Source organism: Aptenodytes forsteri, unplaced genomic scaffold, assembly GCF_000699145.1.
Source record: "Aptenodytes forsteri isolate BGI_AS27 unplaced genomic scaffold, ASM69914v1 Scaffold146, whole genome shotgun sequence".
Classification (NCBI taxonomy): domain Eukaryota; kingdom Metazoa; phylum Chordata; class Aves; order Sphenisciformes; family Spheniscidae; genus Aptenodytes; species Aptenodytes forsteri.
Window position 1 is genome coordinate 6,819,626 of NW_008795128.1, and position 26,678 is coordinate 6,846,303.

The following is a 26,678-nucleotide window of genomic DNA, read 5'->3' on the forward strand; positions in this document are numbered from 1 at the left end:
AATGCTAAGACATAAAGGATACATCCTTCCAGATATCAAGGAAGTTTAATCACCCAGGTGAAGTCACTGTTTGAAATAAGTCTACGCAATTCAGTTTTGAGCCATGCTTACTCAAAGACAAGTCTCACAATTAAGAGATTACTTTCTACTGCTGTGCAGCACCAGTCTGAGATGGACTTGGTAAGTCACTTTCCCACTGTCAGGTATCCTGATGTAATAAAAGAAACTATGCAATATAGTATTACATTGACTTTTTCGCTTACTTTTTATTGGAATAAAGAAAAATATATCAAGACAAGTGTTCATAAGAAAAACTATGAAAAGCACATTAGCAAAACTAATATTCATTAAGAGAAACACATTAAAAATATATCAAGAATCATACCTGTTTATAAGCCTTTACATCATTTCAGAAAAGATAGATTTCCTGTCTCCAGTTTTCAATACAGAATCAGTACATTCAGCTCAATGTAAAGGCCACAAAAGTAAACAGTGTTTGTTTGCTGCCCTTTTGTATTAGATATTTTCCAACTGCATAATTCAGTACTTTTTCTCTGAGCTTTCTGCAAAGCGAGGTGAATTCCATCCCACAGCATAGCAGCATCTAACATTATTTTATTCATTCACATTTATAACGTGTGCCTACCTTGAATATTGATGTTTCTAAAAATACGTGGACACACAGAGAAATTCCTTGAACAGAAGTCTGGCTGAATTGCAAGCCCAAGTGTAAGGAAAAAAATATCTAATTCAGACTCTTCAAAGGAGCCTTCCTTCCTCTTACACAGAAAGAGAAAGATGAGACTTATAACATTTTTGAAGTTTCATCAGCTCGTGATGATCAAACTGTAGGAAGAAGCAACACAATCCCATGATGGGTCTTTAATTGTTAAATACAAAAAAGGGAACTATTATTTCCTCAAAAACGAATGGTTACCAAAGTAAGGTACTCTATATTGAACTTCTGGGAGATTAAAATCCATTATAATCCTTGAGAAGGGTAGGAAGGAAATATCACAGAGATGTTTGAAACCACGAATGGCAAAAATGGAAAACAGATAATGATTGTTCAGTCTTGAAAGTACATGGGCATCAGCCAGTAGCAAGTTGAAAGTAAAAGGACACATTTTCTCTCTCAGTGCATAGTTACAATCTGTGGAGTTCCTTGCCAAATGATGTAAATTGTAAAAGTTCATGGAGGGAGGTTCAAAAAGCAAGAGAAACGTATAGAAGAAATCAGTGTTTCCTTGAACACCGCCACACCTTTGACAAAAAGAGGTGCTTCACTCAGTGGAGTTTGGAAGATTATTCTCCAGATGCTTGAACTGTTTGAATAGGCCTCCCTAGTCACCTGGTATCAGTCACTGTAAGATGAGATACTGGACTAGAAAATTCCTTACTCTTCCCCACATGACAAAGCAACATCCATGCTGTACTGTACATCCCTTGGGTTTTCGTAAGAGCATCTGTTATCTGGAATGAACTTTCAGTGTCACATGTGCTACTCCCTTACCAAGACGACAGTTTCCAGCATTCTGGTTTTCAGTATTCTGTCTTGAACCACATGGCTCTCTTACAAACAGGCTGCAGTGTATCCTCAGCTATAGAAGCTGCTCATGTATTGGACGTATTGATGACTTTCTTCAACTTTCTCCTTTGCAGAGCCAAGTTTAGGGTTTTGAAAAGAGTGTCCTTGCTGTTCAGAACATTGTAGCGATTCACTTCCACTAACCTACTGAAATCATATGGCTCAAAGGTGAAATTTAGTGTACGGTAAGGAGAATCTTTTGCCTCGATGATGAAGTCACCAAAGGATTTCTCTTCTTCTGACTCACGTTTAACTCCTGCAGCAAGGAGGAAAAAAAAAAAAAACAAACCCCACACAACACAAAAACCCAGCTGTGATGGACTCATTTTACTTGGATTCTGCAATGAGGATATCACAGATAACTCTGTTGAACCTTAACTTTTTCCCCCAAAGCTCCTCCTCAGAGATTTCAGCTCCTTCAGGATCCAGAATGCTTGGAAGTTGAAGGTAAAGTATTATTACCCTTTCTACTTCCACTAGGCTTCAAAATACAGGACTAAAAAAAACCCAGCTGTGATGGACTCATTTTACTTGGATTCTGCAATGAGGATATCACAGATAACTCTGTTGAACCTTAACTTTTTCCCCCAAAGCTCCTCCTCAGAGATTTCAGCTCCTTCAGGATCCAGAATGCTTGGAAGTTGAAGGTAAAGTATTATTACCCTTTCTACTTCCACTAGGCTTCAAAATACAGGACTAAAATACATTTTCATTGAGATAAATTGTTTAGTGCATCCATGATGATCATGCTCAAAATAGGAAATACAAAGCTCAATTCTTCCTGGAAGTGCTGTTCTACACTAAACCAAAAGACACTAACACCCTGAGTTCAACTGAACTTAGGAGGTTAGTATATACTCTTCAAAATATGGCAACTTGTGTTTTTAGCACCCTACCACTTAAATTTAAATACCAATCTTGAAAGATGAATGTTAAAGTAATTTGCTAAAAACACTTTTGCTTGTTGCTATTATAGAAATAGTAGTCTTGAGCCATATTCAAGCCCAATACTTTGAAACTCTTCATCATTGATGAAGAAATGCAGCCAGGGCCTGGCAATCATTATAGTATTAATACAGATAGCATTAACAGAGTGCCTTAGATCTCCCTTGCCTGCATCAGTCTTGCACGTTCTTTTCAATGTATTCCAAAGGTTTTCTTCAGGATGCTGTTTCCTCCCAGCAAGGGAGAAATAGGACATTGAATTTTGTCTGTCTCTTCTTAAAGATAAAGCTCTGTTTCATGCCAGTGTTCTTCCTTGATAGATTGAGGTGGGCCTTACAGTCTATATTAATCACATTAAATGAAGCAAGGATCGTTTATCACTTGACCTTACACTACAAGGACACAGGCCATTTAGCATTGAGTTACATGATCTGACATACAGATTGGTCCCCAACACTTTGCTGCTTAGTGGTTTATTCATATCCAGTAAACAAGTGAACTTATTTAATCTGATTTATAGTGCTTTCCTATATATTCAGAGTAATTAGAAGTAATAAAATCAGGTATCAGGGCAGAAAGGTTCAGAAAGAAGCAAAAATATTGCCTAATTTTGATTCTTCCAGCCTTTAGATTTTTTTTTTTTTTAAATTGTCAGCCTCTTCTCCCACTCTCCCTTCCAAAAAACTAGTGGAAGCTGATTCCGCCTTAAATGAAAGTAACAATTTAATAATTACAGGGTAATACTAAGAAGAATGAAAAGAGGGACACTGAACCCACTGAATTTTCCCCACCAACACACCCAAAGGATTGTAAAAATAGCTCTTTAAGATACAGCTCTCTTACCTGGAGCTTTGTATTTCTGGAAGGTGTCATTCACCAATGGGAAATGGAGCACGATTGGAGCCTTTGGATTATTATCATCCACAAACATGTAACACTCTTTTGGCTTCTTTTCATCTTCCTCACTCAATTTGATTTTTGGAAAAGGAATTTCCCGCTCCTCACAGTATTTCTGAGTCAGCTCTAAAACCTGTTGTCAAAGAAAAAAAAATAATTTCGACAGAATACCAGCAACACCTCTAAGATCATCTAACTACAGTCCTCGAAGGGAGAGAGACTTCCACAAAAGAAAAGTGACAGAAATCCAACTTCAAATTGGCAGAAACAATTTCTCTGTCTGGTGATACAGAAGAATGAAGAGCAGAACTGAGAACTGCTACCAAACATACATCAACAGTTTGCAGCTGAAACTTTTTATGTTTTGTTGCTCTAAATCTATTCACCTTGACTTTTCTGCACTTAAAAATAAACAGTTGTATATACAGGAAATAACTTGTTTGCATGAAGAAAATCACCAGTAGCCACTTTTCCATTAGAAGCGTACGTCTAAGTAACAAGGATCATATGAGCTAAGCAAATACTCTTATTTAGGTAACAATCTATTTAGGTTTCTGAAAAGTTTTGAATCTTATTACAGCTGTCACTTTCCATCTCCTCATGACATTCACAGTAAAAAGCATAGTACAATAAGGTTTGAAAGAGGTAAGGATTTATTTTAATGCACTCTTTCATTAGTGTGTTTATTCAATATCAACTGATCTGCTGTCATTGTAAATATGATTCTGTGCTTTTACCTTCACGTAATAATGCTCAGCTACATTCCTCACCTCGAATGGAGCTTCCCAGGAAAAATTGAATGACAAGATAACATCCACATCCCTCTCTGGCTGAAGTACCAAAGGAAAGGGAGAGTTGATAGAAAAGCCACCATCCACTAAATACAAGCTCTCTTCCATGGGTGTCAGCTGGTTGGGAAACGCATCCAGATGAGTGCCTGGAAGACACTCCAAGTAACACAAGTAACTATAATGATTCATTACACACCTCTCAGTACAAGCAACAAAGTTTATGCTGGGGCTATAAGAAAAAAAGACATTCCAACATGCATATTCATCTGAGACTGACCTGTAAAGTCTGATGACGAGCTTGCCTTATATGACAGAACATACATAGTGATCAAAATTTTTGCTATGGTGTAAGAAAGGGTAAATTCCCTGACTTCAATGGAACAAAGTCAAGCTCACTTACGTTCTGTAACATTGACTGTTACAGAATATTAACACACTATTTTATATCCCAGATACAGACTCATTTACCTCTCCAAGCCACAAATTTCTTGATGTTAACATAATCTTTATGAAGATACAATCCCTGCATGAAGTTGAAGGTTTCTCCACATGTGACCCGGGACTTGAAGAAATCCTGAAAAATCTGTAACAAGGGGCCCCCAGGTATAACCAAGCGAGTTTTCAGTCGTGTTGGATCTCGGAAATGGAATCTTCGGCAGTCATCTGCAGAAACCACAGAAGGATGCAGAACATCTAGAAAATGCTTGTCCAGCTCCAACATTTCAGACTTTTTTCTACAATATTTAACCAGTTGTCCTAAAGCTGAATTTGTCCTCTAATAAAAAAGTATTGTAATAAAATTTAAATGAGCTGCATATTCTATAGTTGGATAATTTATCTGCCCCCTTTAAAGGGAATAGCATTATTCATAAATCATTGTCCATATTCATTTCAAACCCACACAAATAAACCCTTGTTACCAAGTGACAACTACTTCTGTCTCATAAGACAACAACAGTCATACACACACAGTAGCATTTATAGTTACAACAAGGGGCGGGGGGGAAATTAGGGCTGCAGAAGCAGAGAAGAAAAAAAATATCTCACCCAACTACTTACTATAAGGCTATAACTATGCAGCTGAGCAACTCTCAGTCTTTAATATACTTCCTTTTCACTGCTAGGGAGGCATTGTACAAATGGAGAACAATGCATAAACATACAAGCAGCTTATCCAAGATTACAAAAATCAAGCCAAGGAGGGAACTGAAAATCTATTTTCCACCTCCTGCTTAGCAGTGCAGCTTCTATTCTTCCTCTTATGATTAAGACCCCCTGCACTGTAATGTGTTTAAAACAGCTCCCAGAACTAGCCCAAATTTATAGTCAAAGTCAGATACAAAATTTTAAAAAAGCAGGAAGAGAAAGTGTACTGAAAAAACTATAATTACTCTCTTCACTATATTTGTGATGGAAGGAAATAATACACAGTACAAGAGAGATTTGTCCAAATCCATCTTTTATGCTAATCTTGAAAACTACACACAGCATATTTTTAAGTCATATTACTTGTGTGATCATTCCAAAACCAGGAATCTTTCAAAAAAATCCTACTATTTTAATGTATGTTCTTACCTACAACTTTGATAACATCTTTGAAAGAATCTAGAAAGCCCAGTCCTACACCAACCACCTTCAGGCAGATATCATCCAAGCTTGCAGCAAAGGCACTGCCCCACATTCCTGCAGGAGAAATATGGAAGAATTTAATACTCAAAAGGCTTTTCACAGTGTAACCAAAAGGCCTATAATTCAGCTGCCATTTGTGATGGGAGAGGGCTGTCACTTGACCCCTGCTATTCTAACAGGTGATGTTTGAGTTTAAACCTTTGAGTTAATCATGTGACAAATTATGATGTAATAATATAACACAGAAACTTCTCGTTATCAGCAAGGGAAAGATGGCAAGAGAACAGGAAGACCTAAAGCAGAAATTTTTGACAGGCAGCTCATAATACAGTCTTCTTGCAGACTCAGGACATCAGACTGTAATACTATGAACCTACACCTAAACCTTTGGAGAAAGATTTGACATTTTTCCCTTCTTCAAATTCTTTAGGAAGGGACAAAAAGGCATCGGTTTAAGTTGGTGAGTTTCAAAAGCAGCATAGCTCCTTTCCATCTCTCCATTTTATTCATTACTGTAAGATCATACCTTGTAGAAAACAAATCCTAGGCTCTGGATGTTTCTGGACAAGCCGTCCCATGAAGAACTCACTGTCGAAGTCCTCTGTTCGGACAAAAGCTCCATATTTGCGAAATCCAACTTCATAAGGAGTGAACTCGCACCATTCTAAGAACAAGCCAACAGGATATTTGCTCATCTCGGACTAAACACAGGTGAGAATACTCATTTGATTTCTGTTCACACAACGGAGACAGAACAGAGTCTCCCTCCACTTCTCTCACCATCACTATGGATTTCCCTGCCACTCTTCTCAGTGAGCCTCTATCTTACACATGATTAATAAGAACTCTTGTACAGGCTTTCGTTGACTAATACAACCTCCTTTCTTCCTGGCTTTTTCGGGGGGAAAAAAAAATCCCATCTTGCTCCATCTTGACTTTGTAACTGCAGAAATAACCTGCCTATTTTACTTCCACTTTAAACCATTCTGATGGCTCCATTTTCCATCACAAATGGAAGCTACTTCACTTTTCTCAGCCTTTCTTCACACTACTTACCATCTCTCAGCAACTGTTATAGTACTGACTTGAAAACTCAGTTGACCCACCACGTCAGACTTCATTGTCTGCTTATCAAAGTGTCCCCTCATGCTTGAAAGAGTTCCACAAATATTTACAAATCAAATTCATTGTCATTTACACACACTCCTCTAGAATAAAACAAACAAAAAAGTCCCATAGTGGTACACAGATGGACACAAGCGTTTGTGTTCCTGTCTCACTGTATCTATCCTCACTTGTTGCATCATATTTAAAGTTTCAAGTGACCTGGAATAGGACTGGCCTTCATTTTTTACTGTAATTGTATAACCAGCAAGAATCCAGGCTGCTAAATGCCGCAGTTGTGATGGTGCATGCTACAAGTTTACCAATCCATCATTTTACATGAATCCTACACAAACTGATTACCTGAGACTATAAGAGAAAGTAGGTCACCTAATTACCAAGGACTTCAATTCTCTGATTCAGACACAGACTCATGTATTATAAGAATCTTCCCTCTCAGCTCCGGGAAGTTTCAGGCACATTCTAGCAAAACATGTGGAGTGGCCAGCGGAGTTGAATCTCATTTCTCTGTTATAGCCATGAAGACGACATTTGCGATCAGGATGATAGTACTCTGCCAATCAGTATCCTATTGCCTCTTGCACTACCAACTGCTGCTTGAGCCACGTTTCCTGTTGTCAGCTACTCACTACCCAAGGAACTGGATTGGTTAAAGGAATTTATGGATTTTCACAAACAAAAATAAATTTGCCATGTTCGTACCTGCAAAGTCACCACTGCTAATATTGGGTCTCACATTAACAGCTGCATAGATAGGATAGGGGTTTTGGGCCCATTTTACTGCTTCTTGCTGATCAGACAGCTTTGATGGATCTTCCTGGACACAAGCAAGGAAGGAGAAGCACACTTCAGTCAGGTAAGTTCTGTACCCATACTTTGATAATTTGAAGCTGTTGCTTAGCATTTCTGACTAACAATACTACTAATTCAAAGTCCCTTTTCCTCCCGCTGTCCATGCATATGGTTAGATTTTGCCAGAGTATTTCTGCAGTTGCATATTTAGAGTGTCCGGTGTTATTAATAAACTAGTTACCCCTCTGATTTCAATTAGCATAGCAAATACTGCACAGTAATACCATTTGCAAACCCAACATCATTATCTCAAGCTTAACCTGCCCAATACAAAAGCTATTAATTTAATAACAGTCATTCCAAATAAACACTTCATTTTTCTATAGTACTGACCTATATGATTTCAAAATTCATTACTAAAGAAGGGTGCTGGGAAACCCGAGGCAGAAAGACATGAGAACTCCCTATGTTTATTCCACAACAACTCACAAAGGTAGAGAGTAATTGGTTTCTTGACACAAAACACGTGGGCGGGCAAAGCTCCCACCTGGAAGACAAACAGCAGTACACATCCAAACGTGAACTCTTACCTTCTGTTGTAGGAAATATTCCACAATAAGGCCCCACAAATCTGTAAAGGAAACTTTCCATCCACTAATCTCCATTGCATTCAGCTCCTGGAAATAGTATTTCAGTCGTTCCGGGGAAAACGCCCCTGCTTTGCTGCTGGACACAGTACCCTGAGCTCTTCTGATTGCATCTTGAAGGTCTTTCTGCGACCAGTCAGGGTCTTGATACAGTGTTGATAAACACCTGAAAATGCCTATATTAATGTCATCAGTAATAATGACCCTCGTGTAAACAATAGTTTTAGCTAGTTACAATTAGTGCTGCAGCACTGAACTAAAAGCTTGAGAAGTCTAGCTAAAAGATAAAACATTGTGAAGAGAAAAGAGACCATAATAATGGATCTCTGAACTCTAGAACATGCTGAAAACCCTGACACCTACAGGACAACTTCATCCTGATTGCTAACCTACCTTCCAAGAATCATATCCTAGCAAGCATCATATGCTAGCACACATGAACCAGTTCACGAATATGAGTTAACTCCAGGCCGTAACAGCCCTGAGAGACTGGCTGACTGCAAGGGTGCTACACAGGTCTGATTAAATGAGAAACTAGTTTGGACTATTGGCTATCCACATGAACAGATGCCTACATTTGTTTGAAAGGCTGTCTCTGAATCAAAAGGGGCAGGCCAGATCACAAGGTTAGTGGAAGAATACTAGGTACATAGGAGTTTAACACACAAAGCTCTGGAAGGGCAGATTATTACTGTCAGGTTGCGCAACTCCTCCATTTCACAAAAATGATGTGTACTTATGAGGGATGATTTCACCACAAACTCCAAGCACTGAGCTACTGAAACATTCTAGCCATGTTTAACATTTCAGCACATTGCTCCAGTCCACCGAAGGCCAAGATGGTGCTATTCCTCTATTCAGCTGCATACACCATTTTGGAAGGTAGTGACAGAGTGGTCCATGTGGACATGTTTCCAGTGACTTGCACCACCTCAGTTATCTCCTTGGCAAGAGCAAGGAAATGGGGAAAGTTTTTGCAGTCAGGGCTCTGAGAGAACACACAGCAGTTTTATGCATGTAACACATCCTAATATTCAGCTGCCAGGCTTGCAAATGCAGCAGATTCATAAATTTAGCCAGTAGCTGTATTGGTTAAAAGAGATAATGAGTCTCTTAGACTCTTTAGGATCCCCACCAGAACTAACAGGTGAGAACTGATAAAATATTTGACTTCGTTGTCTGTCTACAGATGGCACAAATGCCTTATTTTGCTTTGGCCTTATTTTGCGTCAACACTACCATATTCACCTCTAAGTTTCTGGAATCAACACTGCATGTAACTTACCAAGTAGAGCCAGAAATCCCACACAGATATATTGCAGCATCCAGAAGGCCCAGCTGCTGAAGCCCAGCAAGACTGCCATAGAACGATGTCAGTGCTCTCATCCCTCCTCCAGACCCCAGTACCGCTACGACTGGAACCTGCAGACAGCAAACTCAGGAATCACAATCAGAGATTTTTGAATTGCCAATAAATTACAGAACTAACCCCATTTAAGTCTCATTCTTATGCAAATAAGAGAAAAAAAATCTCTATTTCTATTTATATTCCAAGTAATTTCAGGTTTGATTTCAACCAGAACTTTCTCTACTTTGTAATTGAAATATATTGTTTACTATAAAACAGCAGTTTTATAGTAAGCAGTAGCAGACTGTCCCAAACTTAGGGACAGTCACTGAAATTGTTATGTATATTATCACACATTTACTTGCATGCCATAGAATATACACATAAGAACAAAAAAAAAGGCAATCATTCTTATAACAGCACCCAAAGATCACAGAGCAAGGTATCAGGCTATTTAGATATAACAGTGTCCTCAAATCAGCAATTAGGAAGCTGTTCCTGTGGTCTGGGCTTCAATTTAACCATTCTGAAACACACTTTCCCATCACAACTCAGAGCTCAAAGCCCAAGACACAAGAGTTCAACTAAAGAAAGTACATACATTCTGAAATTTCAATTTTGTGTTCTAAAACACACAACCCCCCCCTCAAAATTTTAGAAATATAACAACATCTGAGACTTCAGAACTGAAACGTCACAGGGATCTATCTCATGCCAGAGTGAATGCAAACCATGTTTTCCATTGGTTACAGGCAAAGAATCCTACAATACCTAATTATCAACAAAGTACAAAGGATTTTACAAATCTCACTACAGCACTGTGCTCAATACCTCATCTTTTGGAGGGGATTCTTTTAAGTGAAGAGTCTTCCTCAGTGCCTCAGAAACTATTTTCTTCCTTTTGTCCAAAAATTCTCTCTCCTCTTTACAGAGGTCAAAACCCAGACGTATATCAAGATCCCAAGTGCTGAAATAGAAATGAAAACAAAAATACCCCAAATGGAGGATTTGTAATTACCAGGGAAAAGCAATTTCTGCGAACAGACAATCTAGGTGCTGATCTGAATCACTGGATCAAACTCTTAAATGAAGTTTTAGTGTGTGCCTATACGCCAGCTATTTTGTAACAACAGGTTTTGGAATTAAAAATTAAACTTCTCCCTATTGTATTTCTCCCTTAATGTCTAAATACAAAGCTTGTGTCAAACAGTATTCAGATTAAGCTTCAGGAATTTCACAAAGGAAGAAAAGATTCTCAGTAGGTGAAGAAGATTGCAAGAGGAGCAATTGAGATTACTGTATTGACATGGATGGAGAAATGAGGGGAAGAGCAATTTTAAAACAGAAGTTTCTGAACTTAGGAGTCAGAAGGGGACAACTGAATACCAATAAATTTGCTATGAGTTTGTGAAAGGGGAGCGGGATCTTCAGTTAATAACTATATACCAAATGACCCTATCAACTTACTAGCCAACTGCTCGGGTTTGTGTGTTATTCTTTCCTTATCAGTCCTTTCTTGCACCCTTCCTCTGTTTATAGTTCAAGCTCTTCACACACTGAGATGTCCTTTCCTGTTTGTCAGTACAGCACTGCACATATTCTGGGAACTATCTGTACCTAACAAAGCTACTTAATATTTACACCATCAGCTATTTTACATTTAAGTATTAGGAACATAAAATCTGTTCAGATTTCGCAGGACTGACACCAGTACAATAGAAAGTATCTGCAAAGTGAAGGGACACAGCCTTCAGAAGAAAAATAACAAAGGTATTTTTCTTTAATCTATCCCAAGAGATCAATGGAGACAACAGACCTCCCCAGAACAGCTGGGATAGTTACTCAGCTTCTTCACTATGAGAATAAAGGCCTTTCCTGATGTTTAGAGGTCTTAGGTTCCCACTCACCTCTCTTCAGTTTTCAAACTCATATCCAAACTTTGTCCCTGTGAAAAGAGAGAACACATCTTGCAACTGATAGCAGCTACATAGGTGGAACTACTATCTAGAGGTTATGACATCAACGGGGTCACTAGATACTAACCAGAACAGCACTCTCACCCACAAAACTAAGTCTCTGGAACACCTCTCCCTTGCACCTGTTTCAAACATTTTCAATAGTCTCCACAGAGACTAAAAACTTGTACTTAGAGAGCAGGGCAGAAAAAATTATTTCTTCTGCAAGCTTCTTGCTTTTCTCCTCCTCTTATATTTCTTTCACACCCTAACAGACTTTTTGCTTTGGAAAGTGATGAACTTTATACTTATTTTGCAAGACCCAACCATGAAAACATTTTTAGAAGAATTGCACTGAGTAATCATAGTATTTCATTCTAGATATCCAAGAAAACAGCACTCCTAAGAATCACGTGCAGCTTAACTTTCCAAATGCCTATAGGCAATGGGAGAAAAAGTTATCCCAAGCATGTTAAAACAAGTGCAAAATGTTGACGTTACCTCTCCCAGAGAAACGATTCTATCAACTTTTTGTCCAATAGGAAGAGAATTAACTGGTACAGTCCCCAATCCCAGAACTGTAGTATGCTTTTCAATATCAGGGTTCATACCATCCTAATAAAAAACAAAATGTTATTTGAGCTTTCCAGAAAAAAGTTAGAGATATGACTTTCATATCTCAAAACAGCAAACAATCCTTAAGACCATTATAACTAAATCTTTCCCAAAAGTCTAAGGGCTTTTCAAGATCATCCTGCTCTCTGCTTGACAGATCTTTGCTGGGATTGTTTCTGTCACTCAAATAGCTTCTTTTTTTTTTTTTTAAATATAGCTGCCTGCCACAAAAATCTTCATCTCCAAACATAAAATTTCCCCAAAAAATAGTTGTGTTCTGATGTGTCAGAAAGCTCACAAGTGAACTCGCATTCTGTCTTCAAAGCAGGATTTGGAAAAGATACCAACAAGGCAACAGTGTTAGACACACAGAAAAAATACCACAAAACAGGAAAAAAGATAATAGTCTTAGGGACAAATGGGAGCATGTAATTAAAAAACATAATCTTCACAAGCAGAGCAAATTAAAGTTTGCCAGGAAATCTTTTTCTCCCTTGTTGGATTAGCAAGTAGCAAGGTCTCTTAACACAGAGCTGTGTGCAGACTCCTAAACTTAAGAGGAATGTTAAAAACCCCCCTCATATCACAGGGCCACACTCAAACCTACCCAGCCTACCAGGTGGGCTGGAGTCTTTACACCCACCACAGGCCTCAACCCTTGGGAGGAGGCAGCACCTTAAAGAAACAACAGGTTGTCACCCTTCTCATAACAAGAACTGAAGACAGACAAGGAACTACCCATAGATTTCACAGATGTCTTCTGACCAAAAACAGCTGTCTTGAGTCAAATGTCCCTGTAAGCCCACTGTCCTCCTCCTAACAGGGGCAAATAACATGCATTTAGGTACAGGGCAAGCAACATTAGTACGTTCCTGGCACTCTCCTACCTCTGATAAGAGAGGAAGGGTCAGACTGGATACCTTTGTGCTCTATGCCAGCTTTTGAAGGAGTACGTTCTGCTGGTTATCAGGGGTGGTTTGGTTGAGGTTTACCACCTGGGCCAATCTCCATGGTTGACTTCTACCATGTTTTTGCTTGCCTGGCTCTGAGTTTTTGGCTACTTAAGTCCAGGTGTCTCTCTTCAGCTCATGTTTGCTGCCCAGTCAACCCCATTGCAAAGCTATTACTCCGTATTTCTTTTTGTAGTCTCTTCTCCATAGCTGCCTCTAGAGCAGTCAAGATCACCATCTGCATTTATGCTGCCCAATGGCTTGTGGGGATGAATAACATCACAGAATAAATAGTTTCCTTGCTCCCATTTTTGGTGTCTGGCTATACTGGGAGCAGTCATCACAATGAATATTTAGTCACTCCTATGGGATACACAAACTGCATGGGTACCTGTAGAAACTATGAAGTGACAGACAAAGCTAAATAAACCTCTGGAAGCGGCACATGCTCTGCAAGTTTCTAATAGAAAAGACTTGCTATAGAGTATCTCAAGAGCCGAAAGTAAAGATGTCTTCATGTAGCAAGAATGTGCAGATTCACGTTTTCTCATCCCTAAGTTCAAACAGATTTTAAAAAGTGTTGGTATAATTTTAAGACAAATTCACCTCCTTATCCAATGTCAAAGATCCAATGAAAAGTCTGACATTTTTATTCAATTTTTAAAATAAAAAAAATAGTAGTGTGTAAAAAGCAATGATAGAGAAAAACTTCTCTCTCGGCCCATAAATTCCTAATACGTAACCAGAAAAATCCATTCAAGACAGGCTTCTAGCCTAGAAAATTTTGATCTGAGCAGTTACAACATCACAGAGTTAAGTGTGATCAAAAAGGTATATCTGGAAGTAAATAATAGATGGCCCCTAGCACCACATACATATAGTACTCCAGAAGAAACTTGCTTCCAATGCAAGCTTTTAACATCCACACCTACCTGAATAATGTACCCAAAACTGACATCCCAGAACATCTGAAGAAGTCCCTGCCCTCCCCTTAATGATCATATAAAGGCTGCTCAATTTATGTTTAAGGACATTTTCATGGACCAAAGGCACTGGTTTCAGAGTGGATTTATTCAAAAGTGGGCTGTAAACTTTGTAGCAGTCAGCACAGATGCTTACCTGTAGGACAGATATGGTTTGCTGCAGCTCCACTTGCAGTTCTGGACACATTTCTTTATCCACATGAAAGACAAACGAGGTTCCATAATCCTTCTCATTGTCTGGTCTCCAAGGAATACACAACTGTTTCTGATATGCCCCTGGAACAGACAGCTTGACCTCACAGCTCCCTGTACATTAGAGTAAGAAGTTTAGGCTACAGGAACCATTTAAATAAATGTTGAAAATCAGATACTTATTAAGTGTAGCTGAGACTATGAAGACACCAGCAAATACTCTCTTGCATGGTACCCAGTGGAAGTGACCCAATATTATTTAGCATTAGAAACAAAAGCAAAATTAACTTAAAAAGTCAATTTTGTAGTCAGTAAATAAAAATGCACCATATAGACAGAGAATCAAGTCTCCCCTCTCTCCCAAGGAATAAACATGCTGAAATGTAGATCTGACAAACTCTGCAGGCAGCCCTACCTTGCTGTTTCTCTTCTGTTTTTTCCTCTTTGTTGACAGTGCCTTGCAGAGACAAGCAAGGATGAACCTATGAAAAGAAGAAACTGGTTCTGGTTATGAGGTTTTAAGTTCACTTCTTTATTGAAGCTTAATCCACCTACTATAGTAGGTTTAGGTTTACAGCTGCAAGCTGTCAAAAAAACATTAAGGATTATTTTGAGCAAGTTTTGTTTCAGCAGGAAGGGATTATCTGCTCTTGTTTCAAAGTCAAGGCCACCTTTCCTATTCCAGTTACTAATTTTTTTTGCAACCAGTACTTCATAGTTACAAGTTCTCAATACTTGAGGGTTTTCTGTTGTTTTACCTTCTTTTAAAAGCATGTGTGAGTACCTACTCAGAACCTGTTCAGATCCAATCAAGCACTTCATAAATTCTGCCATGACTTTCTGTCCTCATGAAATTTAGTCTCTCACACCATTCAATCATCAGCTTCCCTTCTAGGACAGCAGATGAGATACTTAATTGGCCATAATTGCTCTCAAAGATAAAAAACTACTCCACTGCTTGAATGTATGACTGATTAGGGAAACAGGAACACAAAAGATTCTCTCCTGTTAAACAGTTTGCAGAACTATGCTGTTAAATGCCACCAATTTTTCCTGAAAAAATAATTAAAACTCTACATTTCAACAATGATGAACTCTTTCCCATTCTTTTCTCCTTATTAAAAAACATCACTCTAGTCCCTTTCCTTTGGAGGGAGAAAAGAGGTGGTAACACCTGTACTTTTAATGCATAGCGCATGGATTTTTTTTTAAGACTGATTGCCCCAAGAGAATAGACAAATCTCTGAAGATGAGGCCTCCCACTCTCACACTCAAGAGTTATCACCTACTTACTAATGGCACTGATAAAAGCTTAGAAATAGTAGGTGTTAAGATAAGAAGGGGGACTATACCTGGCCAGCATCTAGGCTAGAAAACTCAGTACAATCTGCAAGACTCACCAGCCCCCTAAAGACATTTTTTGTTTCCATCTTTTAAAACAGCCCCACGGGGGGGAGAAATACCCTTTCTATGAGTTGGTATAAAGTTTTAAAGGAGCTACTTGGATGCAGGAGTTGAATTCTCAACAATTCACGTCCTCTTCAGTACTAAAAACCTACCTTCAGGAGTAAATCCCAACATATAGGTATTTGACTTCCACATACTCACCACAAGGACTCCATTGGTCAATACCTCTGTAGGGGCATCTGAGCTGTGAAAGGAAGAGATTTAATGCAAATGAGGTTTGTTTTTAATTTGCTTCATCCTACTTTATAAACTAACTGCCTGGATAAGAGGTGGGGGAGAAAGGTCCTCAGTGTGAGAGCTCTATACAAACTAGACTGACACCAAGTTTATTTCCCTTCACAGAACAATGGGGGAAAAAAACTGAAGAAAAAATTCCTCTGTAACTATAAGCATGTGCTATAAGGTCTCCCCATCTCAGTTATTTTGATAACCTAGAGAAATAGTTTAGATAGTCTATCAGATAATTCAGTTGTTTATATTGCAAGGTTAACTGTGTAAGCTTTCCACTGCTAAGTAACTCATCCACAAAATGTTCATTTCCTTTGCAGCGCTGCCATTCCCATGAAGTCCAGCAAAATTTTGTTTCTTTTTTGGTACCCCAGAAATTTTGGTGACTGGAGCTTTAAAGATATTTGTGAACAGCCATTGGTGAATCAATTCAAACACCGCAGAGAACTGTAAAGCATTAGCCCTTTTTATGGTCAAGACTGTCCCTGCACAGAAAAAGCAACTAAGACAACATATCCGCAGAACACAAGTTCATTCAGCTATTCAGGTAAGACTCACCATTTCTCCAAGTAAAACTCTACATCCAGCTCTTCATTAGCCTTTGAAAATAAAAGTTGGACACAGGTGACCCTTGATCTTGAACATAATTATGATAAGTTTTTCCAAGAGATTAAGCTTTCTTCCTGTTACAAACTATAGTAACTATTTTTGTTGCTTTTTCAAATGCTCCAGTTAAATTCTGGAAGGTCTAAATTTATGTATGTTGTTGTTCTTTAAAAATTCTTCTCCTCCTGACCATATCCTATATGACCAGACACATCTATGTTTGAGGAGATAAGTGCACACAAGCGAGAGGTGGCTCTCAGATCCATTACTCTGTTACTGAGAAAAACACACCCTCTTCTGGCTCAAGTACCACTGCACCGCCATCTCTGCAAACAGCTTCTACCGTGAGGCTTTGTGCTTCCTCCCATTTATTATTTCAGCAGATTGCACTCTTAGCTCATTGCTGCCTTTGTCTTGTACAGACTTTGATCCAGTCACCTTTGCCCCTGCCATAGCATACAGTAAATGCTTGATACCAGACCTAACACAGCTTTTAAAATAGCTGATTAGAAGCCAATTTGGGTAATTCTCTTTACTGAAGTTGAAGTTTCCAAGTCCGTAATTACTGATCAAGATGACTTAAGCATTCAAACAGGATAGAGTTAGTGGGAACAAGGGAGTTACTAAGCCTCTTTCCATAACCACAAATCATTTAGAGTGCCTGTGACACTGACCAACACCTCCCTGCCAACTGCATACCAGTTAGTCTGCTTCTGACCACACCAACAGCACTGAAGCCCCATTTCTCAAGAAAACACATTATTAGCTCACCTTTAATCCAGGCCTATTGTAGCAATGCGTTTGAGGCAGTTACAAAAGAGATCAGACTGGTGATACGGCTTTCGCTACGTAAAACAAGCTGTCTTGTTGCAAGTCCATAAACAGGTGCACAGGGACCGAGAGCAGCTGATACACACCAATGTCACCCACATGAAGCAGAGGTTAAATGTAACTGAACATCTCAGGTAAAATAAGCTTTTCTTAGGCTTTCGACTTAGTAAATACAGAGGTAACCTTTGCAGCAATAAACTTCACTGCAGACTGATGATGATCAACTAAATAAGACAGTCTGCAGCCCCCAAAATGACTGCTGACTGCAAATACCTTTCACTTTAAGCCCAGCTTATGCCCCTCTAGTCTCCTGAAAAATCAATTCCCTTTAAAGGTGTTTTAACATGTTCTGAAAGACAGCAGTCACCCCAAGGTTCATTCAGCATGGCATCCCAAAGACTGTGGAACACGCACAAAAAAAATCACTAGGGATTTTAGAAACATCTCAGATAACACTAAAACCATATATGCTGTCATCACCTGCTGACGCATTTTCCCCTTCTGGCTTCTACAACATAGATAGATCAACCAGCATGTACCACCGGATTTCTATAATGATGAGCTGCAGCTATTCACAGTTGACCTGGGAAGAAGCCAGGAACTAACCTCAGGGTTCAACCTGAAAGTGCGCAGCAGGGGCTGACCCGGCTTCATGCCCCCTACATCGAAGACAACAGAAGTGAGCTCATCGCTGACAAGGACATCCTTATCATAGAGTGTCAATTCCAGAATGTTCTAAAACCAAACAGAAACAAACAGCCTCGGATGAAGAGACAGAAACACTTCCACAAACCTGAGTAGCTTTATACAGTAGCCACTTTATGCATTAATTAATACCCTTCCCCTTTCCCACTCTGGAAGAGAATTCACTATTTCCAGCAGGACTTACAGCATAGTTAAGCAAAAAGCTTCTGGTTGACAGTGTTTAGCTAAAAGATTTTCTGAGCTTCCCAACTAGAGAGAGGCCCCAGCTGAATGCACATGGCAGTACTCTCCACCATCTCCAGGCACAGATTTGCCTGAGGAAGCAACAGCAATTTCCACTCCTTCAGCATGACTCAGTCCAGGATGTTATACGGATGTTATATCGCTTCCTGCTCAGCCTTGTCTCAGAACAGGTAAGTCCAGCAGAAACTAATTGAAATAGTCACAACAAGTACATATGGCACGCAAAAAATGGCCTTGCAGCAACTAGTTTTCAAGGAGAAAAGACTGAACTTAAAATTGTGCTGGCATAGCCTCACAGCAGTAACCAGACTGAGGCCTCATGAGCCTGCAGGGGAAGAAAAAGCTCACATGCTCTAAAGCTTAGTTCGCAATTTTCTTACCATTTAAGTCAATTACCATTCCACCTTTGTCATCAACCATTATGGGAAGGTACTCCCAGTGAGGGGGATAGTTTCTTGTTAATAAGCACCCTATTCCAAAGCCTAGGATGTATTCAAAGCAATAGTGCCATACTAAAACTAATCTTTTAAAAAACAGTTTCCTTCCCTCTACCATTAGTGTCTACTTTGAGAATGAATGCTGACAATCTGAAGACTTTGTTCGATACTCTATTAGGTCCTGTTCAGACAGCAGACAGATGTACTGTCTCCAAGAGATTGAATTGTACTTTTCTTGATCATACGAACTGATGGAAAAACTTGACTGAATGAACTAAGTGGCAAAGTGATTTGAAATTTAGTTCCCATTATCCTCACTCAGCCACTTGGCTGTGTAAGGCAAGTAGAGCTACAAGGCGGCAACAGCTACTCTGTGAAAGTAGAAGCAATCCTCAAACAAACTTGCTTTATCAAGGAATTTTCTTGAACTCTACCAGGTAGTGCCGTAACTTCCCTTTCCTTAGTTGTATCACAAGGATATTTATGGAAAATTCTAGCTGTAATTTACACAAGAATGCAGTTACAAACTGCTGTGGTTATCACTGGACATGCATAGTACAGCTTTTTGTACCACTGAAGAAGACTGACACCTTACAAGCAACATTGGTTTTGAGGGTAATAAAGATCCCTTGGTTTTGAATGAAGTATCAAAACTAAGCCAGTACACAAATGCAGGTAGCCCAACCAGCTCCACAAAGTGCACTCCTCACCTTGACAGCACTATGGATTCGATACTGGAAAGTTTCATTCCATTCTGGGTTATCAGAGTCGTCAACAACCTGAGTTCGGGACACTATGGGAGATGCAGTAGGCAGCTTTAGTTCCACATAGCAGTCTGCCTTGGACACTAGAGCAGAGAGTATAGAGACAGACATCAGAACAACTTTAACCAAACATACTCTTTCCCATGAGGAGCTCATTTTCTAGATCTCATTGCATCACAGAAACATGCAAATTTAAGCTGGACTTGTAAAGCAAAAGCCTTTAATGAAGTACACGTCTTTAAACAGCAGCAAATTGAACATTAGATACCTATATTTCTTTTTTCTGGTTCATCCAAACCATAAAGGCCTTAATAAAAGGGACTACTACTCAAAATGAGGAAGAGCAACTTTTCAAAAAAGATTACTGCTGATATCAGGCCCATTGCCTCTTGTTCTATCACTGGGCACCACTGAAAGTGTCTGGCTCCATCTTCTTAACACCCTCCTTTCAGATACTTGTATACTTTGATAAGATCCCCCTGAGCCTTCTCTTCTCCAGGCTAAGCAGTCCCAAATTTCTCAGCCTTTCCTAATATGAGAGATGCTCCAGTCTTAATGGCCCTTTCACTAGACTCTCTTCAGTAGCTCCAGTATCTCTCATAGTGGAGAGCCCAGAACTGGACACAGTACTCCAGATGCAGCCGCACCAGTGCTGAGTAGAGGGGAAAGTTACCTCGCTCGTCCTGTTGGCAATGCTCCTCCTAATGCAGCCCAGGATACCGTTAGCTTTCCTTGCAGCAAGGGCACATTGCTGGCTTATGGTCAAGCTTGCTGTCCACCAGGACCCCCAGGTCCTTTTCTGCAAAGTTGTTTTCCAGCCTATCGGCCCTCAGCATACACTGGTGCACAGGGTTGTTCCTCCCCAGATGCAGGACTTCCACTCCTTTTTGTTGAACTGCATGAGGTTCCTGTCAGCCCACTTTTCCAGTCTGTTGAGGTCCCTCTGGATAGCAGTGTGACCCTTTGGTGTACCAGTCACTCCTCCCAGTTTTGTAACATCGGCAGACTTGCTGAGGGTACACTCTGCCCCATCATCCAGGTCATTAATGAAGACATTGAACAATATAGGACCCAGAATTGATCCCTACGTTACACCACTAGTTACTGGCTTCCAACTAGACTTTGTACCACTGATCACCACCCTCTGAGCTCTGCCATTCAGCCAGTTTTCAATCCAACTCCCTGTCTGCTCATCCAACCCATACTTCATCAGCTTCTCTATAAGAATCTTATGGGAGGCAGAGTCAAAAGCCTTACTAAAGTCCAAGTAGACAATATCCACCCACTGCTATACCCTCATCTAGTTTGGTCAGGAGCTGAGCTTTCTGTTTCCATTCCCTGAAAATAACTGATTGTCATTCCTTCTTCCAGTTAAGGCCCCTTTTAACAATGCAAGTATGGGAACCATTCGTCACTCCAGTTGAACAGAAAGGCCATAAAAAGAACTTCACAGTGTGATTCCAGCCCTCAGCCTTTCAGGAGGGTTTTCCATTCCCTGGACAGTCATTTAGCATTCCAGTAGTTTGATACTGGATGCCAGATACAAACTTAAGGCAGGCAGACTACCTTACTGTATTAAATCTGAAGGAATTAAATCTCAAATGAGTTTTAAAGATCCAAATGCCCCAAAGAGCCCTGAGAGCTTTACTCAACACAGATGCGTAAGAGGAGGGGAATATATACCATGCTATAAAAAAACAGGAACAGGTAAAAAGCAGTCTGTCTTGGAATCAGTCAACCACCTACCTCCTTAAAAAGCTTCAGACATGAACAAAATAGCAGACACATGAAAGAAAGCACCACTACAACTGAGAAAAACAAACATTTGGAAGCTAGAATTGAAGAGTACTACTTCCAGGTGCAAGACGACTGTTCAGCAGCAGCAAGAGTGAAATTTGCCATGACCGGAGGGCTGAATCCAGACAAAGGAACACAGAATGGACCACAGTAGAACATATAAAGGAGCAGGGAAGTAAAAGGTTATCAGGTCTTATCTGATCTTGTTCGACAAAGTAGCAGGGTTTATCTGCAGCTTGGCCTCACATCAAGCCTTTAAAATATACATGCTGCTTTGCAAGAGAAGCCTTTGTTCAGACATAAAGGCAATACCCTATGTGTAGGTAAGAAGTTCCCATAACAATGCTACCTGTGTTACAGGTATGCACTGACCAAAACACCTGTTTTCATAATACCTTGACTAAATACTTACACAGATCTGTACCCTTGATGTTTCTGGCTCGGAGGACTTTTACTGTTAGGTTGTAGTAAGGGTGCTTCTCCCGCTGAAAAGAGAGAAACAAGCTCAGCATGTAACAACTGTAATGCCTGTTCTATAACCACACTAGTATCAGTCCAGAGAAATGGATCAGACCAATCAGCCTAAAATAAACTATTAACGAGTCAATTTGGGAACATACGCAGTGCTTTCAGTGTCCTGGAGGAAGACTAAAGGAGTCTAGAAGGAAACTCAATTCCCTTTCAGCATGGCAATGAGTGATGTCTTAGGGTAACTCCTCACGGACTTCAGAAAAAAAGTCCCTTATTTAGAGTTTCCTCTAATTATAGATCAATTTTGAATTGCTTCATTAGTTCATTCCTGCTGAAGGATAAACAGATACTGAAGCTGCTCAAATAATTTTAATCATAACTTGGCTAGTTTAAGAGTACTTGTCAAGGGCACATGCATGCTTGAGTAATAGCAGACATAGCAAGAATCTTAACAGCATGGTCTAAAGACATAGAAAGCATACGCTGTTTACAATGAGAAAAAAAAAACCACTTTCTTGTAGGAACACATACTTCATGGCAGTTTGAGCAAGAAAAGACAAACCTTCAATTCCTATTCATTCTGGACTGGTACTGTTATCAGCACTCTAGACATGCGTGCCATTTTACCAGCATAGATCAAAACGTAATCCTTGCTCTTGAAAGCTTCTGGGAGGCTATTTTTAGAAAGTAACATTAGTATCTAAATGCCCGGTTGTGGAGAGGAAAGAAAAGCCTGACTGAATCCTAGAAGATCATGAAGGAGAAGAGGGGGAGGGCAGGGGAAGACAAAAGAATACAGCTTGAAGGGATTTAGTGCAGAGACTGGACAGAAGCAGTTGTGTAAGGCTTATGAACAAAATGTGATTCTACCTCATTTCTATCAGTTATGACACAATCCTGGCCACTAAGAACCTTTTCTATTCTTAAATCCCATTTCAAAATGCTTTTCACAAGTGATCACTACTTCACGTTCATCATTTTCTACATGGTTGACTTGAGACCAGAGTTTAAGTTCAGATATGCTAAGTATTCATCTACAACAACTCAACAGGATTTTCGTTTACAGCAAAATGCTGCAGAGTGCCAAATATTATATAAATGTAGGCCCTACATATCACTAACTAGGATCTCAAGAAAACCAATGAACCCTGAACTGTGAAACTCTTCTTGAATATTCCTGATCTGATAAATGGAACTGTACTATGTTTGTTAAGCAGTCGCATAATTGTGGCGTTTTCCTTATTTCTTATCACTTTAAGATACTTGCCAGCTTTTGCAAAACAGGGTTTGACTGAGACATACACAGTATACTGAACATCTTTGTACTAAGTGAATGCCATCCACCCTGACCAACAAGTGAAGGGTAAAAATTACACGCATAGTCTAAGACCTCACATGCAGGTGCCAAATTAAATTTGTGCAAATAAACTCCAATTATACTATTATTACTCTTAAAGTGCTCTTATTTGCAGCATCAACATGTTGAAGATACTCCTTCCCTCATTTGTTTCTGGGAACAAGACATGCCTTCACATCTAATTTCACCATGAGCTCTGTCCTTCAGATGCTAGTTTTTCTTCCTTTTTAAACCTTTCCCAATCACCTCTATTTTGTTCAATCACTGACACTAGTTGCTCAGGCAAAGCCTGACCTCCTTTCTACCTCGTCAAGTTGTGGAATGGACTACAGAGAGAAATTCAAGATTGCATAGGTTATTCTCACCGACTTCCTAAAGGTGCTGCAACTCTTCAGCTTGTTGAGAAATGAAGCTAAGTGATCACACCCCCACTGCTGTCAAAGCAATCTTCACTCAAGTAGCCTGACTATTGCCTGGAATTCAGACACAGAGAAATTCAGCAGAGGAAGCACAGAACACCCTGAATATAGCATATCCCTTTTTCACTTCATACCACCTGTCAACATATAGTTACGTGTTCAAAAGAAAGTCCTTTCCAAAGGTCTCTAACAACCACCGATTTGCAGTCAGTCATTACATAGCTGAGGATACATTTTCCACACCCACGTTATAATTTAAGGGCATATAATGCAACAGACGTTTCATTGTGCGCCCAAGCTTGTGCTATCAATTATGCCAGAACCTTCCTACATGCCTTTTCTACTCATCTTTTAGCCAAGGCACAGCAAGGTCATAACATGTTAGAAAGTGAGCTTGCAGAGTAATGAAGCACGAGAGTATTGGATATGCTCTATCTGAACACATCAGGGAAAAGTCAGGCAAGAAATCTGTATGGGAAATGAACAAACAAATAATGACAGTTCTGCCTATACCAGTGTACGTGACAACATACCAATGTATGTGACGGATGCAAACAACCAATTTCTAGTTTGTAATTTAATGATTTTTCAGAATCATCCCTTTTCCAGAGCTCAGGAAAGTGCATTTAAAGCAGAAAAACTTGAAATCCTTAAATGAGAGTACAAGACTGAATTCTCACTCAACCCTGCTAACAACTGTCTGCATCTTTCATCTAAACTGAAGGTGCTGATGCAGCAGCAAGCAACTGCAAAACAGGTTATCCCAGCTACAGAACCCAGTAGTCTTTACCCTATAGCCCAGAACACCTACTTTATATAGTAAGTGCTGGGATCCACTCCACGTCTCTCAGTGGATACAGAGGACTCACAATAAGCATGCCAGTTTCATTACAGAAATGTTGTCAATAGCAAATAAAAAAATGTAACTTCTAAGCCATATTTTCTTTTTTGTTCACTGCTACCAGACAAATCAGGTAGCTCAGTCAAAGAAACGTCCAATTTACCAAGGGAGCACTTTCCCCTCCATCTTGTTCCTGCTCCCAAGTAAACACTGCTGCCCGTAATTCCCTTCCTCCTTATTTCAGCCAGTTTAAAAAGCCATTAAAAGCCAGTTTGCTTTTAAACCCAAAGGCAAACTCCTGGCTTTCCTAGGCAGCCTTTGCATTTTCCCTCCTCCTCCAGAAGTGCGCACCCACAGTCACAAAAGGAGACTTCAGACCCAGCCCTAAGAACCATGGTCTTCTGGAGGGCAAGTCTTATAACCAGTCGGGCGATATGAGTAGTGCAAACAGCTCAGTATGACAACAGCAGTGGCAAACACTGGGCTCGCTCTCAGTTTATGTTGTTTGCCTTTAGATGTATGAAACTAAGGCTAAACTTCGGAAAGTTAAAGATATCTGATCATATTGAATTCACCTACAAAGACAAAAGGGTGATCTGCTGCCCCTCTCCTTGCACAATTGCTATTAACTAGTCAATACAAAATCTCTCTCTACTAGCCAGCAAAACTTCACTAAGTAGTGTCTAATTTTTTTATTTATTTATATAGTGAGCACCTGAGGGGAAATATCACATCTAGTGGTTTACTGGTTAATGGAAATCATGGCAGGCTAACACTAGTATCTTCTACCCTGATTTCCCAAGTACTAAACAACAACATAAAAAAAAAGTCAACAAGATAATTTTTATCACACAGCAAGCAGGAGTGCAGAGAGGTATACAGGCAGCAAGCCATCTTGTGACATTTAACAGTCACCTCAATTTTAAGCTGTAGATTTAGGGGGGAGACAGGTAATCAGATGTCGTATCAGACCTCCCATGCAAAGGCTCCTTTGCAAACAGTTTAGTGCAATTCAAAATTGAGGTTATTGGCCAGACCGTCTTACACAATGGAATGATTATAAACCATTTAAAGGACAAACACACTGAAACCACTGTATCTAATGTGGTTGCAGTGCATTATGAACAGGGGGTGAAGTTGTCATTAATCTTTGTCTGCTTTAGGTTATTAAGCCCTGTGGGATAAGGCAAAGCGCAGAAAGGAAGGGAATGGTAATCAAGGATATTTTGCAAGAAAACACAAAAGCACCATCTTGTCTCTACTGATCAGAAGCCCAGTATGCTGGAGTTTCCCGCAAAAGTACTTGGCATCAACTTAATTCTGTTCCCCAAAACCTAAGGAAACAAAGACCTGCTCTGCATTGCCTCACACAGACCTTGAATTTAATAAAAACCTGGAATCTACATTAGCATTGTTACCTAAAGTTTTCCCCTAATGATAACTTTTTGATTAATTCCTGCAGAAGTGCAGGACTGGTTTTCCACACATGCGGTAACAGGAAGTCACTGCCAAGCACATCAGCTAAAGAATGCCATCTCAAAAGACAGCTACGATTTTTGTCTTACCCGCCAATGATAAAACCCAGTCTCTTTCCTCTCCTTCCTTTGGAAAAGCACGGCTGCCAGAAAAGGCAGCACTCTGGGTGGAAATGGGCCCTGCAGCACCGCATGGAACATGGGAAAAAGAGTCCTGTCGTCTCCGCAGAAAACCTGACAGGGAAACACAGAAAATAGAGTCCCCGGACGCCTGGCTGCAAAGGGCTGCTTGCTACAGGCTCGGTCTGAAGTTTTGCGCAGGACTGGGCTGCACTCCAGCTGCGAGAAGCGGAGGTGTGGCCTGCACTTGCCAAGCAACCCACTTCAAAACCTCGCTGGCAGGTTTTTCAAATACTGGTAAAAGATAAGGGCAGCAAAGCAGCACCAAACAGGGAAGCCCTGGGTAGGAGGAAGCACCGCCCCATGATTAAGCCACAACCTCAAAACCCCCAGTACAGATTTTCTTTCAGAGTTACAGAAATAGAATCATGGAATAGTTTGGGTTGGAAGGGACCTCTAA

General features: G+C 39.9%; 1 protein-coding gene across 1 annotated transcript; it reads right to left on the reverse strand.

Annotated features, from left to right (window-relative positions):
• Positions 1-250: 250 nt before the first annotated feature.
• On the reverse strand, positions 251-26,407 carry PLA2G4F (phospholipase A2 group IVF). The gene is made up of 20 exons (XM_009277560.2): positions 26,189-26,407; positions 21,948-22,020; positions 19,685-19,821; positions 18,196-18,324; positions 16,711-16,751; positions 16,066-16,108; positions 14,873-14,939; positions 14,402-14,571; positions 12,219-12,332; positions 11,670-11,707; positions 10,594-10,729; positions 9,700-9,836; positions 8,358-8,580; positions 7,678-7,792; positions 6,377-6,514; positions 5,797-5,904; positions 4,690-4,884; positions 4,201-4,367; positions 3,377-3,563; positions 251-1,844 (listed from the first exon to the last, which is right to left on the reverse strand). Exons 1-20 carry the CDS (start codon positions 26,297-26,299, stop codon positions 1,615-1,617), a joined length of 2,559 nt encoding a protein of 852 aa, XP_009275835.1. The 5' UTR covers positions 26,300-26,407; the 3' UTR covers positions 251-1,614.
• Positions 26,408-26,678: the final 271 nt, after the last annotated feature.